The sequence below is a fragment of the Rhincodon typus genome, chromosome 14, assembly GCF_021869965.1.
Source record: "Rhincodon typus isolate 14 chromosome 14, sRhiTyp1.1, whole genome shotgun sequence".
NCBI classification, from domain to species: domain Eukaryota; kingdom Metazoa; phylum Chordata; class Chondrichthyes; order Orectolobiformes; family Rhincodontidae; genus Rhincodon; species Rhincodon typus.
In genome coordinates this window covers 58,917,357-58,935,577 of record NC_063345.1, presented here as the reverse complement: position 1 = coordinate 58,935,577, position 18,221 = coordinate 58,917,357, and the positions used below count along the sequence as shown (strand labels likewise).

The following is an 18,221-nucleotide window of genomic DNA, read 5'->3' as shown; positions in this document are numbered from 1 at the left end:
CTATTGATTACTGAAAGATAAATTGAAGAAGAATGGATGATCCTTGTTTTGTTCTAGTTCAAGGTTTTTTTCATCTTCAGAGTTTGTGTTGAATTTGTCATGCTTTGACCCTTATTCTGTAATTGTTGACAGGCTGCCCAAACCCAGAGCACAGGAGCAACATAGAGGTTAATTGTCATGTGAAAACTTTTGCATGCCCCATTAAACTTCAGCATTTTTTTCCGAAATGTTTACGTGATTCATGCCCATTTTACCTTGGTATCCATTGTACACCTTTGGTATTTTTAAGTCAAATATGACACTAATTGGATGTCCAGTCATGTACTTAAATTGCAATCCAAGAAGACTACCTGTAGTTGTACAAGAATTGAGGACAACGTGGACAACAATTTAAAGTTAGTTGCTGAGAAACGTACCAGTCATTCACCAACGCTTGTAAGTTATGAAGCTTCTTTAAAAACAACACACCTTGTAAGTTTTGATAGAAAGTTGTGTGGGAGAAGTTGGAGGTGTGACAACAGCAAAAGTTTTATTTATACCTTTACCATAATACATTGTTCCAAGGCGTTTTTAAGAAGCTTATGATAAAAGGTTTTACACTGAGCCAAAAGGACATTTTATGCAACCTATCAAAGGCTTGAAAGCTGTTGATTACTGAGCAAATGCTTCACCATACCTTTACAGGCTAATTCGCTACTGGTGTCACCCCTCTGCCAAATCTGTAACCTTGGACAAATGGATGAATGTGAAAATATCTCACTGTCTGAAACTCAGCCTCTCACGGATTCTAAGGCCTTGCCTGGCTCCTTGCTTCATACTCTTCTCATCACATCCTGGCTCCCCTCCAAACATCCAAGGCCCACCCACCAAGATTACTGCACAGATGCACTAAGAAGGAATGTTGGTTCGGGAAGGAATTCACTTGGGACCCAGGCATTTGATGTCACAGCCAGTAATGGTAGAGCAGTTGCATTCAGGAGCGTTCAAGCAGCCAAAATTAGAGGGATACAGTTATTTTAGTGGGTATTAAAGTTGTAGGAGAATAAAGAGTTAGGGAAGGATGAGACCCTGGAGGGACTTGAAAGCAAAGATTAGAATTTTAAAATTGTACTTTAACTGAACCAGTGCAGATCAGCAAGCAAAGGGTGGAGAGCAAACCAGACGATGCCTCATGTTCATGGATAGAATGTAGGAGGCCAGCTTAGTGTACATTGGAATATTCAATGTTTTAGTGAAAATCTGTAGCTTGGGTTGTGGCTGGAGTTGTTGGTTGGTTTGCCGAGCTGACTGGTTTTCATGCAAACATTTCGTCCCACTTCTAGGTGGCGTCTTCAGTGCTGTCTAGCCTCTGTTGAAGCATTGTTGTTCTTTTCCGTTCTGAATTTATACGGTCCAGTCTGTCATGGTGGGTAGTTCTGTTTCTAGTTTTGCTCCGTAGTAATATGTAGATAGGGTCTGTTTCAACATGTTTGTTTTTGGCACCGGCGGTTGGAAACCAGGCTTCCAGGAATTCTCGTGCTTGTCTTTGTTTTGCTTGTCCTAGTACTGTTATGTTGCCCCAGTTAAACTGATGCCCTTCTTTGTTGGAGTGAATAGAAACGAGGGAGAGTTGGTCGTGCCATTTTGCTGTGAGTTGGTGCACGTGTAACCTGGTGGCGAGTTTCCTGCCCGTCTGTCCTATGTATTGCTCCTCGTAGTTGCTGCATGGCCACTTTACCAGCTACTCTGATACACTAAAGACTGCAATGAGAAGGACAGATATGGTATACAAAATAAACACTAGAGCAGTCTTCATCCACGGAGTCACAAAACTGTCAAAACTCAAAAGTAGAAGTGAAAAAACAAATGGGTGTTTCCCTTGAGCTTAAAAAAGTTTCCACAAATCTCTAAGAAACCTTGAGGACCCTTGCTGTCCACCTTGCTGTGTCACAGATCAATCTAAAATAAACAAAAATCCATTCATGGTGTACATAAATGAGTTAATTCCAAAACTATGCCTCAAAACTGTTTTTAGAAAGAAATAACCAGGACCACAGAAATACTTGCAGTTAATTATTAACTTCAGACACACAAAAACCCACAGGTGATTAACTCAAAAACCAAAAGCCCAGTCTGAGAATAAATGATATTAAATATATATCTCTAAATCAGCTTACATCCCATCCCTGATGTAACATCAGATCATTAATGTTTAAACTTTGTGCTGGCGTATACCCATGGAATGTAGTTACTCATAAAACTTAAACCCATAATCTCAAAAATATATTGTATAATGTCATTGTCAGAATACATTTCATTAATGGAGAAGCTTCCACTATTTTATTTCCTTAAGATTATATTATGAAGCTACTTTTTGTTCAGTCATAAGTCAGAAAGATAATTACCTGACTATTTGTTTGCAGGTTCAGGCGATTCTGGTGAACATATTTGGTGGCATTATGCGTTGCGATATAATTGCTCAAGGGATCATTACTGCTGTTTCAGATCTGCACATGAAAATTCCCATTGTTGTTCGATTGCAAGGTAAGATTATCCATAAATTTCTAAGCCTTGGTAATTAGTATGTATCAGAAACACTAATAAACATTTAAGAACAGTTTCGTCCCCACTGTTTTCAGATTTATGAATGGACCTCTCATATATTAGAGTTGATCTTTCCCTGCATCTTGTCTGTAGCTGTAACAAAATACTTTGCATTGAGAGATAGTAAGAACTGCCAGTGCTGGAGCCAGAGATATCACGGTGTGGAGCTGGAGGAACACAGCAGGCCAGGCAGCATCAAAGGAGCAGGAAAGCTGACGTTTCAGGTCGGGACCCTTCTTCAGAAATTACCCTTGATCTGTTTTGAAGTTAAAGAAAGGACAGCTGATAAGAGTTAATGGCAGTGTTTGAGGGTTGCATTACTGAGGCAGTAGAATGTTTAGGAGCCTGAACAGCACAGGACTGAAAGAGTAAATGGTGAGACTTGTAAACTGAAAGCAAGGGGAAATTGTAAGGATATTTTGGGGCCTGGTCTGTAGAAGGGACTGGGGTAGTAATTCTGGAGGTGACACAATCCATGAAATTATTACACATGGACCTCATCCCCGGAGTTAGTGAACTTAACCTATACTCAGGTGTTTGAAGGGGAAGTTATCCCAACTTGCTTGTCTTTATTTCCTGTTTGGATAGTTCATTCCAAACATTTATATTTTGAGCAAGGTTTTCTTTTGTATCTTTGTAACTTTACTTTCCACTAAATTTTCATTCCTCTGAGTCTATTTTGCACGAAGCTTTGAAATAATAATCCATGTTAACCTTACATGTATCATGTACTTGCACAAACATTTTGAAGTACAGCCTTTTTTCTTTACTGTAGCGTTTAATTTGTCTGATCTTTCCTCAAACATACTTGTTTTAAAATTGAGATCAGTCTTACTGCTGTTGACTCTGTCTAATGAAAAAACGTTTTGACACCCAGATCAGCGTAGATTAGAAACAGTTGAGGTCAAAGGAAAGAACCTTATAGGACTCTATTGATGACTCGCACCCAATGCCTTTAATCAGAAGTAGTTATTCAAGTTTATTTTCTGAAAGATCATGCAGTGTGTTTAATATTCTTAGATGTTTATTCTGCAGAATCCTCTTCTCCTATTTCTATGCCTGCTTGAGTAAATTATTGCTCTACAACTACTTCTTTAACTTACACCATTATTTCACCCCCTCTTGATGTTGGATTAATAGGCTGATGGCATAGTTTGTTAACCTTCTTACAAGTACAATTCCATTTTGTGACAGTAGGCAGTGTGTTCGAAATTTTCTTTTTGGTTTCTCCTGGCAGCATAAGAGTTTACACCATTTTCTGCACAGTATATATTTGTCCCAAGTTCTCTTAACTTCCTGGGTACCTCTGCAATGGCAGCTTCAGAATTCTATCAAGATGATTGCACTTGATGCATTACGTAATGTGTAATATTTCCTTTTGTAAAATCTGTACACAAAATTAGGAACAGGTTAATTATTGTATTATGTTAGCCCATGCAATTTCATTGATCTGCCTAAAGTTTGTTTTTAATATATTCCTGTTTTTAAAACTCTCAAGATTTCTTGTTGTCAGTTTGCTAATACTGCATGTCTGGCCATGAGACCATTAACTACTCTGCATCTTTGGCGAGAAGTGATGAGAAAATCATACAGGACAAACCCATTGACACTGGAGCCATCTCAAATTCTAACTTGCTTCCAAAGCTGCAGCCACCGGTTTTTACAGGCAAGACCAAACCATAGCTCAGAATCCACATGCAGCTTCTTTGGACATCGACTGTGGCCCATTTCTTGAACAGGTTGAAGGGAAATAGACAGTTGGGTACAGCTTGCTCATGTTTGTAAATTAGTTCCAGTCTATGACCCAGTCAATAATTTAAAAAAAACTCTTCAACCCATAGTGACAAAGCTGATTCACCTTTTTAGCCCTGTTCACTAATAGTTCCTGATATTACATTGATTAGTCAGTTATTACATGGACTGTACTATTCAAACAGTTTCACACATTGTAGTGTGTGAAATTTTAAAAAATGACAAAGAAGTTACATTTTCCATCTTTGAGAGGCAGAATCCCATCTGCTCGGAACATCGACTCTGTGTTTGGGCAGTCAAAAATGGACAGGAAGTGGGCAATTTTATTCCTAGCTGCTTAGATCACTTCTAACTATCATGTGCTGAGTAGAAGAGATTGGGATAGGTAGGCATCACAAGTTATCCTGAAATCCTGTGAATGTGCAAAGTTTTATCCCCGCTGCACACATTACAAATTGCTCTCCAAATTACGTGATTCAATATAAAGCTGCAGAGGTCTTTTCTGTGTCGTCTTAAAGCACAGTTGGCAATGGGATCAAAATTTTAAAAAGTGATAGGAGGTACATACAGAGCACAAGCACTAACATGGACCCTTTGGGCCAGTTGGCATGCTTCTGTGTTCTGCGTAAAAGTGGGTGATGTCCAGGACAGGAAATAGACTAGTCAACAGTCAGGGTGAATCTGGATTTAACACTGGGGTGCAGGTGAGAGGAAAATCACAGTTGAGGTAAGAGTGGAAGATGGGGCAAGAATTCTAGATTCTTAACACCAAATTTAGGCCCACACTAATGAAATGTTCCAGGAAAAAAAATCTCAAATCTGCTGCCCATGTTCAAGACTTTCTGAAGGATTAGAATGCACTAGAATAATCATAGACTCACAGAGATAGACAGCAAGGAAACAGACCGTTCAGTCCAACTGGTCCATGCCGACCAGATATCCTAAATAAATCTAGTCCCATTCGCCAACATGTGGTCCATATCCCTCTAAACCCTTCCAATTCATATACCCATTCACCTACCCACATGCCTTTTAAATGTTGTAATTGTACCAACTTCCTCTGGCAGCTCATTCCGTGCATGTGCCACCCCCTGCATGAAAAGGTTGCCCTTTAGGTCCCTTTTAAATCTTGCCCCTCTCACCGTAAACCTATGCCCTCTGGTTTTGGACATCGCATCCCCACCCCGGCGATGAAAAGACCTTGTCTATTTACTTTATCCATGGCCCTCATGATTTTATAAACCCATATAAGGTCACCTCTCAGCTCTGATGCTCCAGGGAAAATAGCCCCAGTCTATTCAGCCTCTCCCTATAATACAAACCCTCCAACTCTGGTGACCTCACAACATCCTTCCTACAGCAGAAAGACCAGAATTGCACACAGTATTCCAGTAGTGGTCTAACCATGACCTCCTAACCCCTATACTCAATGCACTGACCAATAAAGGCAAGCATACCAAACGCCACCTTCACTGTCCTATCTACCTGTGACTCCACTTCCAAAGAACTATCAACCTGCACTCCAAAGTCTCTTTGTTAAGCAACACTCCCCAGGACCTTACCATGAAGTGTATAAGTCCTGCCCTGATTTGCCTTTCTAAAATTCAGCACCTCACATTTATCTAAATTAAACTCCATCTGCCAATCCTCAGCCTGTTGGCCCATCTGATGAAGATCCCATTGTACTGAGATAACCTTCGCTGCCTACTACACCACCAATTTTGGTGTCAACCGCAAACCTACTAACCATACCTCCTATGTTCACATCCAAATCATTTATATGAAAGACAAAAAGCAATGGACCAAGCATGATTCTTGTGGCACATCACTGGCCACAGGCCTCTAGTCTGAAAGGCAGCCCTCCACCACCACCCTCTGTCTCCTACCTTCGAGCCAGTTCTATATCCAAGTAGCTAGTTCTCCCTCTGTTCTCTGTGATCTAACCTTGCTAACCAGTCTACCATAAGGAACCTTGTTGAACACCTAACTGAAATCCAAATCGATCACATCCACTGCTTTGCCCTCATCAAGCCTCTTCATTACTATTTCAAAAACTCAATCAAGTTTGTGAGACATGATTTCCAACACACAAAGCCATGTTGACTATCCCTAAATCAGTCCTTGCCTTTCAAATGCATGTGAATCCTGTCCCTTGGGATTTTCCCCAACAATTTGCCTGCTGCCAGTCAGGCTGACCAGTCTATAGTTTCTTGGCTTTTCCTTACCAATTTTCCTTAATAGTGGCACCATTGCCAACCTCCAGCCTTCTGACCCCTCGCCTGTGGCTATCAATGATACAACTAGCTCAGCAAGGGAGATAGCAAAAACTGCAGATGCTGTCGTCAGAGATAACATAGTGTGGAGCTGGAGGAACACAGCAGGCCAGGCAGCATCAGAAGAGCAGGAAAGTTGACGTTTTGGGTCGGATCTCTTCTTCAGAATGGAAGAAGAAGGGTCCCGACCCAAAACGTCAACTTTTCTGCTGCTCTGATGCTGCCAGGCCAGCTGTGTTCCTCCTGCTCCACACTGTGTTATCTCTAGCTCAGCAAGGGGCCCAGCAATCTTTTCCCTAGCCTCCCACAGAGTTCTAGTGTACACCTGATCAGGTCCCGGGGATTTATGTACCTTTCTACATTTTAAGACATCCAGCATCTCCTCCTGTGTAATATGTACGTTTTTCAAGATATCTGTTTATTTCCCTATGTTCTGAATCTTTCATAGCCTTCTCTGTAGTAAACACTAATGCAAAATACTCATTTAGTTTAGTTTTTCCCCCATCTCCTGCGGTTCCACACATATCTGAGTTCATCTGCCTTACCTGTTAGGCCCCTTGCATTGAAATAAATGCAGTTTAAATCATCAGTCCTACCTTGTTCTCTACTTTGTTTCTGCCTGTCCTGTCTGTTTGACTGACTGCTGTACCAGTGTCCAACTGATCTCTTTCCTCACTATTTCCCCGGGTCCTAATGTTTCCCCCCGCCTCTTTAAATCCTCCTCAACAGTTCTACCAAACCTACCCATCAGTGTGTTTGTCCCCTTCCAATTCAGGTGCAATCCGTCCTCCTTATACAGGTCACTTCTACCCCAGAAGACATTCCAATGAGCCAAAAATGTGAATCCTCCTCCCCTGCGCCAGCTCCTCAGTCACTCATTCATCTGCTCTATCCTCCTATTCCTACCCTCACTAGCTTGTGGTACTGGGAGTAATCCAGATATTACTACCCTCGAGGACCTACTTTTTAAATTCCTGCCTAACATCCTAAATTCTCTCCTCAAAATCTCATCCTTTTCTCTTCCTATGTAATAAGTACCAATGTATACAGCAACCTCCTGCTGGTCCCTGTCTCCTTTGAGAATATTCCGCACCCTCTCTGAGATATCTTTGATCCTGGCTCCAGGGAGGCAACACACCATTCTGATGTTTTGCTGTTGGCTGCAGAATCGTCTGTCTGCTCCTCTGACTAGAGAGTCCCCTATCACAATTGATCGCTTGGAACCTGGCGTACTCCTCGTTACATTAGAGTTATTCTCAGTACCAGAAACCTGGCTGTCAGTGCTATATTCCCCTGAGAGTCCATCACCCACTACATTTTCCAAAACAGCATACTTATTTGAGATGGAGATAGCCACAGGAGACTGCTACTTTTTCTGGAGGTCACCCATCTACCTGACTGTATTTTCACTTTATCTCCCTCCCTGTATCTGCTATCCATCACGGCCCTAGCTCCTGTAAGTTGTTGATTGCTTCTAGGATTTGCAACCACTTCCTATTAACATAGTCATCAGTAACTTCGAAATGCTCCCTAATCTCCCATATCCAACAAGAAGAGCACATCAGTCTGCTAAAGGCAATCTTTGCACCTTAACAATCTATAGACCCAGAAAATAACACAGTCTTACTGCTATAAAAACACTGCTCTAGGCTAGCTTAGTACTTATGTTTCTATATTTTTGAAGTTTAAACAAGAGACAGATTTCAAAAACAACGTATAACAAAAAAAACCCACCCTACTCACTATTGTAGATTTACAAAAGAAAAACAGTAAGGTTACACTTTAAAAAAGCCACTTAGCTGCTCCCCTGCTGTGAGCTCCCACACACCGGTTTCTCTGAAGAGAGCTATGAATTTTGCTGTAATTTATTTTTCTTAGAACGAACTCCAATACCCAGAGATACTTGAAACCAGACAGCAAAGGCAGCAGTTGTGCAGGTTACTGCTGGGTCAGACAGCAGTGTAGTTTTTTTTTCTCTGCTTGATTCATGTCCCATGTGGTCACTGCCTTCGTCTGTCTTCCTTCTTTTGAAAGTGCTATTGTTTTGATCTTTTCTCCCACCCCCCTCAGTGTTCCAAAACGTAATGTAACAGCTTATAAAACAGTAATTACTGCTCCTACAATTCGAGGAAATCAGCTCCCACACTGAAAATACCTCAAAAAAGGAGCAGCTGTTAAACCACAATTTTTTCCTGTCCTCCATTTTGGATTACCCAGATATCTTCACTAGAAACAATGATTATAGTGGATTTTGTAGCTAGGCTAACATCCTGCAAGATAGATATACAGGCCAAGATGAATCTTAACAACATGTTTCTGGAGAGAAATAGGATTGAATAAGCAGGAGATGGACCAATAGCATTTTCATTCTCTCTTAATTTCTTTAACTTTGCTATGGCAAGGCTGAAAACATAGACATAATAGACGGCTAGTTTAATTTTTGGCTTAATTGAGGCAGGATCACATCTTAGTCTCCATTCCTATCCTGTTGCAAGATTCTCTTCATAATATCCCATCTAACGTAGGGTCTTGCAAGACCTGATTTGTGCCATTTTTGCAAGCAGTCTCTCTGGTTTCCTAACCCACCTTCTCACTGCTAATATTTTAAATTGTGGCTTCTGTTTGTAAAGAGAGAAAAGAGTTAAATACACAACAGATGGGGATCCAAGTACCCTGATTAAATTTTTGTTCAGTAGGTGGTTACAATTTTAAGTACAATCAAGCTTTTATGTGAGTAATAAAAATGTCTACAATGATCATCTGTCGCTCCTAGCTCTCAAATATCTGAAGGTTATTGTATATGGCGCTATAATATTCACAAAGTATCATGGCCCTGAGCTACTGGAATTAAACAATTGAGGAATATTTAGGCTGATATGTCAGGTAAATAATGCTAATGCAATTAAGATAGGCACAAATTTTAAATAGATTTACCCTTTAAGACCATAACTATTTTTTGATCCATTAGTTAGAAAGCTTTTTGGAAAAGCTTGAGGACTTGATGAGATGTTACAAAAAGACAAATTATTTCTTTTGGCAAGATCATACCACTACAAATTAAAGCTAGTTTATTGTGTTTTGTTATTATTTTCTGTAATTATTTCTTAGGATGACTAATCTTTTTCATAAAAATGAACATTTGTTAACCATTATAATAGTATACAGATTGTGTGGTTGCCATATTACAAAGGAATATTGAATTTATCGAAAGGATGCAGAAGAGGGCAACCAGAATGGTTAAGAGTTTGGTAAAATTGGATCATGAGTAGTAATTACTAAATTGCACACGTTCTCACTAGAAGAAATAAGGCTGAGAAATGTTGTGACTCCTGTTTTGATGATTCTAAAGAGATTAGATCACGTAGACCAGAATAACCTTTCACCTTGTATAGAACAATCAATCCACAGGACATGGCCCAAGATTAAAGTTCAAAGCAAATACGAGAAAGCATTGTTTCAGTCCAGATATGGTAAATCTTATAGTGCAGGCTCCCTGGAAAAATGGTGGAATCAGGTGGTATTGATGCATTAAAATGCAAATTAGTTAGATTTATATCAGTGAGTAATATTTTGTAATACAGTGTATGAGTAATTTGAGCCAAAATGTGCTAATTGTAGCATCCTTGGGTAGAGCAAATGACTTTAGATCTACATTTCCCAAAGCTTTTCAACAGAAAATTTTCCTCCCCTCATTTATTGCACATTAGATGATGGAGATTGGTTGCAACAAATACTCAATGCCACCATTAATATTGTATTGAGTGCAATTAGTAGAAAAGGAGCAGATGAACTGGATGGAGCTTAGTCTTTCCATGTCTACAAATTTGATGTTCTCGTATTCTATTATAGAAATGAAACAGTGGCCATTCACGTAGTCTAAAGACATTGCCTCTCTTTAGCCACAGGAATAGAAGCTGTACTTTTTACCTAGTCCATCAGCAGAAGTTATGCTCAAAACTAATTTTGTAGCACGTGAAAATGAAAAACAATCACTTGAGATCTGGCATTTATTGCTCATCCTTAATTGCCCTTGAAGAGATGATGCTGAACTGCAACTTTGGATTTTGATTAAAACTGCATGAAATACTACAGTTTTGTACACTATTTATGACATTTCACAATGACAAATTGTTTGCAAAATGAAGATGTACTCTGATCTTTTGAATACCTTATAGCTTCTCTTATTTTCCAAAATGCATACATTTCGTAATTGTTACAGAACTAATTTTCTGGAAATTTGTGGTGATGTACTAATATTTCTTGAGCATTTTGAAGCCCAGAGGCATCTAAGCTGTTATCTTTATTGATCAGATAACTGCAAACCAAAATGCATTGATTAGTGTGATTATTTGTTCTGATTGGTATTAATACATTTTGGTATTCATATATGGAAGTTATCCACAGTTAAACAGTAGTACAACAAGCAGGCCTTTACCAACCTGTAGACCAACAAATTTCCAACTCATTAAATCAGCAAATAAGAAAATAGCATAAATGGCACATTTGTGGAGTCTGAAATGAAACAATGGTTATGCATGTGGCCTGAAGACATTGCCTCGTTACCCACAGGAATAAAAGCTGTACTTTTTAGTTGACTTCAGAGTTTTCTTTGGACCTTGGGGCCAAAACACAGGTAACCTTAGTTTAGCTTTTCAATGCAAATCTAAACTTTCCAATCAGAAAAGATTTTCTTCAGGGCACCTTGCCAATTTGTATGATTTTTCTCACTTTCAAGGCTTTGGACTTGTTCAGCTAACTCTTTTTAATACTTTTCCTCCTGCCATCAATACATCAGGTTCATACCAATTCTGTGAGAAAATAGAGTATGCAGCAGTCCATCTGTTTTTGGTTTATGGTTATGAGCTATTCTTTAATTTCTATCATTAAAAAATGTTAACTAATTGAGGAAAGTTTAGGCTTTAAATTTGAAGTTGGAAAAAGAAGAAGGCACTCATCCCTTTTATGTGTGTGCCAGTCAATAAAAAGCACTTTTTGATCCATTGCTTTGTGGGTCATGGCACTTCCAGGGCGTACACATTTTTTTTCACATTTCTTTCTATTACCCCTTCAGGTTGAGTTTCAGACCCACTGCCCGAATAGAGCACAGATTTATCCACGATACCTCCATCTAGCAAATCTTTCTACTCATTACTTCAGGTATATGCCCCCTGGTATTCATAGAATCAAGAATCATAGAATCCCTACAGTGTGGAAACAGGCCCTTCGGCCCAACAAGTCCACACCGACCCTTGGAGCATCCCACCCAGATCCATTCCCCTATAACCCACACACCCCTGAACACTACAGGCAATTTAGCATGGCCAATGGACTGTGGGAGGAAACCGGAGCACCCGGAGGAAACCCACGCAGACACAGGGAGAATGTGCAAACTCCGCACAGACAGTCACCCGAGGCTGGGATTGAACCTGGTCCCTGGCGCTGTGAGGCTGCAGTGCTAACCACTGAGCCACCGTGCTGCCCCGTATTGACTGCTTACCTAAAGGAAATAGGCCCTCTTTAAATTTATACACCTTAATTAAATCTCCCCTCAGCTTCCCCTATTTCAAAGAAAACAAGCCCAGCCCATCCAATGCTTCCTCATTGTTAAAAATTCTCTGCTTCTGATAACATGCTTGTAAACCTGCTTTGTGCCCTGTTCAGTATGATCACATCCTACCTGTGACGCAATGATCAGAACTATCCTCTAGCTGTACATACTTAATACTTTCTACAGTCTTAGTATAACCTCCTTGTTCTTATTGTCTGTGGCTTGGTTAGTAAAGGAAAGTATCCTGTATGTCACCTTAACCCCTTCATTGATCTGCCTTGCTACCTTCAGAGATCTGTGAACATAGACACCAACGTTGTCTGCCTGTTCCTGAGCACTTCCAGTGTTCTACCTTTTATTGTTCATTCCTTTACCTTGTGCGCCTTCTACAAATCCATTACCTCACATTGCTGCAGTTGGAATTTACTTGTCACTTCTGTGGCCATCTAACTAGTCCATTTATAACTGTCAGGAGTCAGTGGCTTCCTGCCTTGCTTAACCACACAAGCAATTTTTATTTCATCTTGATCATGTGATTATTTACCATTTAAAAAAAAAAGGAACCTAGTTCTTAGTCTTGTAGATCTTGTTGAAAATTGTCTTCCAGCCTCAAAACCATTCTTCAACCATTACCTTTTGCTTGCTATCACTAAAATCACTTTTGGATCTCATTTTCCACTTACCCTTGGATTCTATAGCCTTTTACTGTTCTGATAGTTTGTCTAGAGCAGAGAGACCAAAGGGTTCAGGTACATAATTCTTTGATATTTGTATCACAGGTAGACAGAGTGGTTAAGAAGGCATTTAGCATGCTTGCCTTCATTGGTCAGACCTTTAAGTTAGGAGTTGGAATGTCATGTTGCGGTTGTACAGGACGTTGGTGAGGCCTCTTCTGGAGTACTGTGTAAGTTCTAGCCACCTGTTATAGAAAAGATATTATTAAACTGGAGAGGGTTCAGTAAAGATTTACCAGGATGTTGCCAACAGTGGAAGTTTTGAGGTATAAAATAGACTGGAAAGGCTGGGATCTTTTTCACTGGAGTGTAGGAGGTCGAGGGGTGACCTTACTGATGTTTACAAAATCATGAGGGGCATAGATAAGGTGACTGACAAGGATCTTTTTCCCTAGGGTGGGGGAATACAAAACTAGGGACCATATTTTTAAGGTGAGAAGAGAAGGATTTAAAAAGGACTTGAGGGGCATTTTTTTTTTTTTTACAGAGTGGTTTGTGTGTGGAATAAACTGCCAGAGAATGTGGTGGATGCAGGTACAGTTACATCATTCAAAAGACATTTGGATAAGTTCATGAATAGGAAAGGTTTGGAGGGATATGAGCCAAGTGCCGGCAAGTGGGACTAGTTCAGTTTGAGAACATGATCAGCATGGACTGAAGGGTCTGTTTGCATGCTGTATGACTCTGACTATGTACCATAAGACACAGAGACAATTATTGACATTTTTATTACTAATGTAATAGTTTTGCTAAAATCATGTGGACTACATCAAATACACTACCTCCATCAATCCTCCTTGTTACATCCTCAAAAAAGAGGAAATTATCCAGAAATGACCATCCCTTGACAAACCCATGTTGCTTAATCTTGATTAGTCCGAACCTTTAAGTGAGAGTTTATACTTGTCCCTTGGAATTTTTTTAGATAACTTATATACCACAAAAGCTAAGTTGAAAGGTTTGTAATTACTCAGTCTATCCCTTTCTTCCATTTGAAACATTGATGCACTGCTGCTGTAACAGTCTTCCAGTATCCTGTCTGCAGGTAGCATTGCAGGAAGATATTTCTGTCACTAGACACATGCAGTGCTTGCTGTTCTCAAAATCCTCAAGTGTGGGGAATAGAGCAAAAGAAAAAGCTGCCAGATATTCCTTAATTCCATTGCAACTACTTGTACCCGTTGTAGCAAGTTCCACTGGTGTTCAGGTCCTGCACAAGAGCTATTAACCATGAACACCAAGTAGTTTGAAAAAGATTCCCGTTATCCATTTAGATTGCATCTCCATATCCTCATAGGTCCTATGAAATAGAATGGTTGCACCAAGATACACTTCATTGCTTTCTTTCCTTTTTCTCTATCCCCGGGTGGAAAAAAAATCTTCATTCTCGAGGTTAGCTGAACTAATAATTAATATTTGATTGGTACACTGGCAAAGCTAAGCCATCAATGAAGCTGGCAATGTGTTAATGGGAGTTGGCCACAAATGAGTGTTCCATGACAGCATGTCGTTGGGGAAAATGGCGAAAAATGAGAAGAGTGATGCATTGAAAAATCTTGGTGTCAGTTATCAATTGAGGATTTTATTGTAGAAGGTATACTGTTTTTTGATTAAAAGCATTGTATTGTTTCAATTTTGTTGGATTGTTTATCATTCAGGCACACGTGTTGACGATGCAAAAGCACTAATTGCTGCGAGCAGCTTGAAGATCCTTGCTTGTGATGACTTGGACGATGCAGCTCGAATGGTAATACTCATTGTTAAGTTTGTTAAATTGCCAATAACTGCAGTATGAACAGGTTACCAGGGACACGTGGTTCTTCCCACCAACCCCATCACCACACTAAGCCCTCCAGCAGAGTCATTCAACATCTTGTGGGGAAACTAGGATTTCACCAAGAAAATATAGGAATCAATTTTAGCATTGTAAACCAATGCAATTCTCCTGAACTGCAAATTAAACAACAAACTGATACAACCAGCAAAATACATGAACATAATCTAAAAAAAATTAAAATGACTTGTTAGGTTCAATTTGCTTTTCAAGAAATCTGTCATCACTACAGTTTATGGAATATGTGTCTATGGAATCACTACATTTTTATTTGTCCTTCCCCCAAACAGGTTGTAAAACTTTCAGAAATTGTTTCACTCGCCAAAGAAGCTCAAGTCAATGTGAATTTCCAGCTCCCAATCTGATCATGATGCTTCAACCTCACATCTAAAGGCTTTACTGGAAAGAGTTATGGAATAGCTATTTATTTTTCATGTGCTTCTGTTTCTTGAAAATGATGGTTGAATAAAACAAATGTATGTGTTTAGCTGCTTGCAGTTATTTATTAGCTTATTCTTTGAAACACAAAAACACATTAAAAGACACAAGACTGCTCATTACAGTCTTACCAACGCAATATTAAATTGCCAACATTTCTCCTCAGTTCAATAGTTAGAAAACAATTCAAAGGAGCGGCACTATACATTTATACTGATTACTTAAGAACAGATACATTTTTATCTTGTTCATGCAGCTATGATCCGTATGTTGAGTGATATAACTGGGTTTTGAACAGCTTTCACCATTGATTTCTATTGTACAAATAGAGGCTAGCAATTAATGTGGGCTAAAATTGAAAAATTGCATTAACATAATGAAGAACTGAATATCTTAGGAATGCTTTAAATGTTTCGTTTGCAAAATCTCTCAACATTAATGTCTAGGTTTTAGTTCTTTTCACACAATTACAGTGCTGGGCTTCCCCAGTCCCCTCCCTGTGCTTTAGTTTTACTTGGGTAAACCCAAATTTGTGGTGCTGTAATGCTTAATTTATTGGATTTTTTTTAAAACTTTGATTCTGCTTTTGTGAAGGATACAGGGAATGAGGCACGTGTGTATTTTTTTACTGTGAGGTTACACTACACCAAACAATGTAGGTGTCACTTAAACTTAAAGATTCTATTACCTGAGTTTTTCATAAATTCCCTATTGTTATCAGTGAATAATGTTATCAATCTCAAACAGTAGTAGTTATATTTTGACTTGGGCTAATAAAAACAGCATTTATTCTTTGCACATAATCCTCATTGTTTTTGCCTGTATGCGAATTTAAAAAGCAGCATTAACTTCCCCATCTGGTCATTCTGATTTCCACCCATCTGAAATATGGTTATAACTAGGGAGTAGAAACAATGCTGTCTCTCGCTCTCCCTTAAAAAGTTTAGATCCTTGGACAGTTCTAGCTTCCAAGACCAGCTACACCACCTTCACTATCTCATAAACCAAAATTCAAACTCTTAAAATGAAACAAATTTGCATGTAAATCATGAGTTATCATTAATTTTTCAAATGTCACTATAGACTGACAATGGGTTTATAAACCCCTATTGAAATTTTTCATTTTTAACAAAAGTTACATTATGTATCAGGATACTTTACAACAAGAGTTTGGTTTTGAAAAAAAAATCACCAGTTGTAAAATGAACTGAATGGGAGGCTGTGTCACCTGTGGTTTTTCACCCTCTGTGTCTGATTCAAAGAAAATACCTTAAAACTAAAATTAATTAACTGTCAGATTGACAGCAGAGAAAGAAATTGTGATTTGAGACTTCAATCTACCGATTTGTAAGTGAAATTTACTATAACTTAGAAACCACATCCCTCTTGACAAATTTGTGATGGGAATTGATCAAACTTTGTTGTGTATGAAAGGGTGCAGAACCATGGCAGATAAATGGGAATAGAGGTACAAATCAGTCATGATCTAGTTGAATGCTGGACTTGCGAAAGGCTGATTGACTTAGAAGGAACGCTAGCAGATCTAATCTAATTTGTTGAAACAAATGCTGTGCCACAAAACTAGCTCAAAGAATATTTCAAAGAAAATTTGGAACATTTAATGACTAGAGCTTGCTTATCCTAAAGCTGAAAGGGGCAAGAAGGCAAAATAATAGGACTTCTCCCTTGTGTCATCAGTTGTTGGAATAGTCATAATGTTTAAAAAAACTTTAGAATGGCAAAATGTGGACTTCATTACTGAGTTATAATTAGGTGGGTGCCTCTATCCCAATTGCTATTAGTTCCACTGTACAACATTGGGAATCATTGTAAAAATTGCCTTGTTTATTATGGGAGCAGCTCTGGTCATGCAGATTTCAGCAAATGGTGATATAAGTCTTGGTGGTGGGATTATCTGTCATATTTGTCTGATGGTTGTTTATTTTTTGTTCCAAATTTTTCAGTAAACTGTGTCTGACTCACTGAGAATTACACAATTGTGATGCCATTAATGCAAAAAGTGAAAATGCCAGCTTAAGATGAAATGTAGACTTGTCACCTCAGCTTCAGTTTGGTTTAAACCTCACTGCTGGTTTGTGTGCCTGTGTTTAGCGTTAATTTGTTGCCTCAGTGACACTTACTTCATGAATTTAGTCTCAAAATGCTACATAGCAAAGCAAAATTTTGAATATTGAAGATCATTTCATGATTTATAGATTGCCAATATAGCCAAATTACAAACTGATTCCAATTACTGGTTTTCAGGTGTATTTAAAATTTAAGTGTACATAATATGTATTCAAAGACTGTTCAATAAATATGTAATTGTGTCAGAAAAAGAAGTTACCAGTATAGATTTTGTTTAATAGTGTTTGATCACAGTGTTGTGAAAGGTAGCATTAAAACTAACGGTAGAAGTATGGGAAAATTTGAAGTAGCCAGCTTTGAGCAAATGTTCACATTTATGTAACTAGCTAATTTCCTGAAATCATCCTTTTTGCATCTTTCCACAATCTCAGTTCATTCCCTTGCAACATGGAAGATCAAGATCCTGCCTCACGTTTAATAGTGTGAAATGTATTTTCTTTACATTTTGAAATTACAGTGCTGGTTGAAATTGATAAAACTAGCAGGCAAAGCTGACACCAAACTGAGTAAATGCACAATCTCAAGATATTTATTGTGAAATGACACAGATGAATCATGAGTAGATTGATAAATGTCGTAATTTGAAAAGTAAAGACCATTTGATTTTGTAAATACTCTGATGTAATTTAGAAAGACAAGATAAGTGAAGCTGAGGTACTATTTGTTATCTTGTGATTTAGAAATTTACTGGAATGATGACACTGCTTGCCAAACATGGCCTATCCTTAAGGCTCTGTTTCTGTGCTGTATGACTTTATGATTCTATGAGACAGCTTAGAGTAGATGAGGAGAACAGAGAAATTAAAGCAACTAATGCTGTGATGGCAGTTCTCACTGAAGAGATTGAGTACAGGTAAAAGTCCAGAGGATGGGGTCCAGATGAAGGGGTTTTATTGGTAAAGTGCCTGTGT

At 38.8% G+C, this 18,221-nt stretch overlaps 1 protein-coding gene across 1 annotated transcript in view; it reads left to right on the top strand.

Annotated features, from left to right (window-relative positions):
- Positions 1–15,211, top strand: part of LOC109932200 (succinate--CoA ligase [ADP-forming] subunit beta, mitochondrial) — a 77,027-nt gene extending 61,816 nt beyond the window's left edge. Inside the window, exons 9-11 of the mRNA XM_048605076.1 lie at positions 2,403–2,523; positions 14,549–14,637; positions 15,015–15,211. Of these exons, the coding sequence (XP_048461033.1) occupies positions 2,403–2,523; positions 14,549–14,637; positions 15,015–15,089 (285 nt within the window). The 3' untranslated portion in view covers positions 15,090–15,211. The remainder of the gene's footprint in view (positions 1–2,402; positions 2,524–14,548; positions 14,638–15,014) is intronic.
- Positions 15,212–18,221: the final 3,010 nt, after the last annotated feature.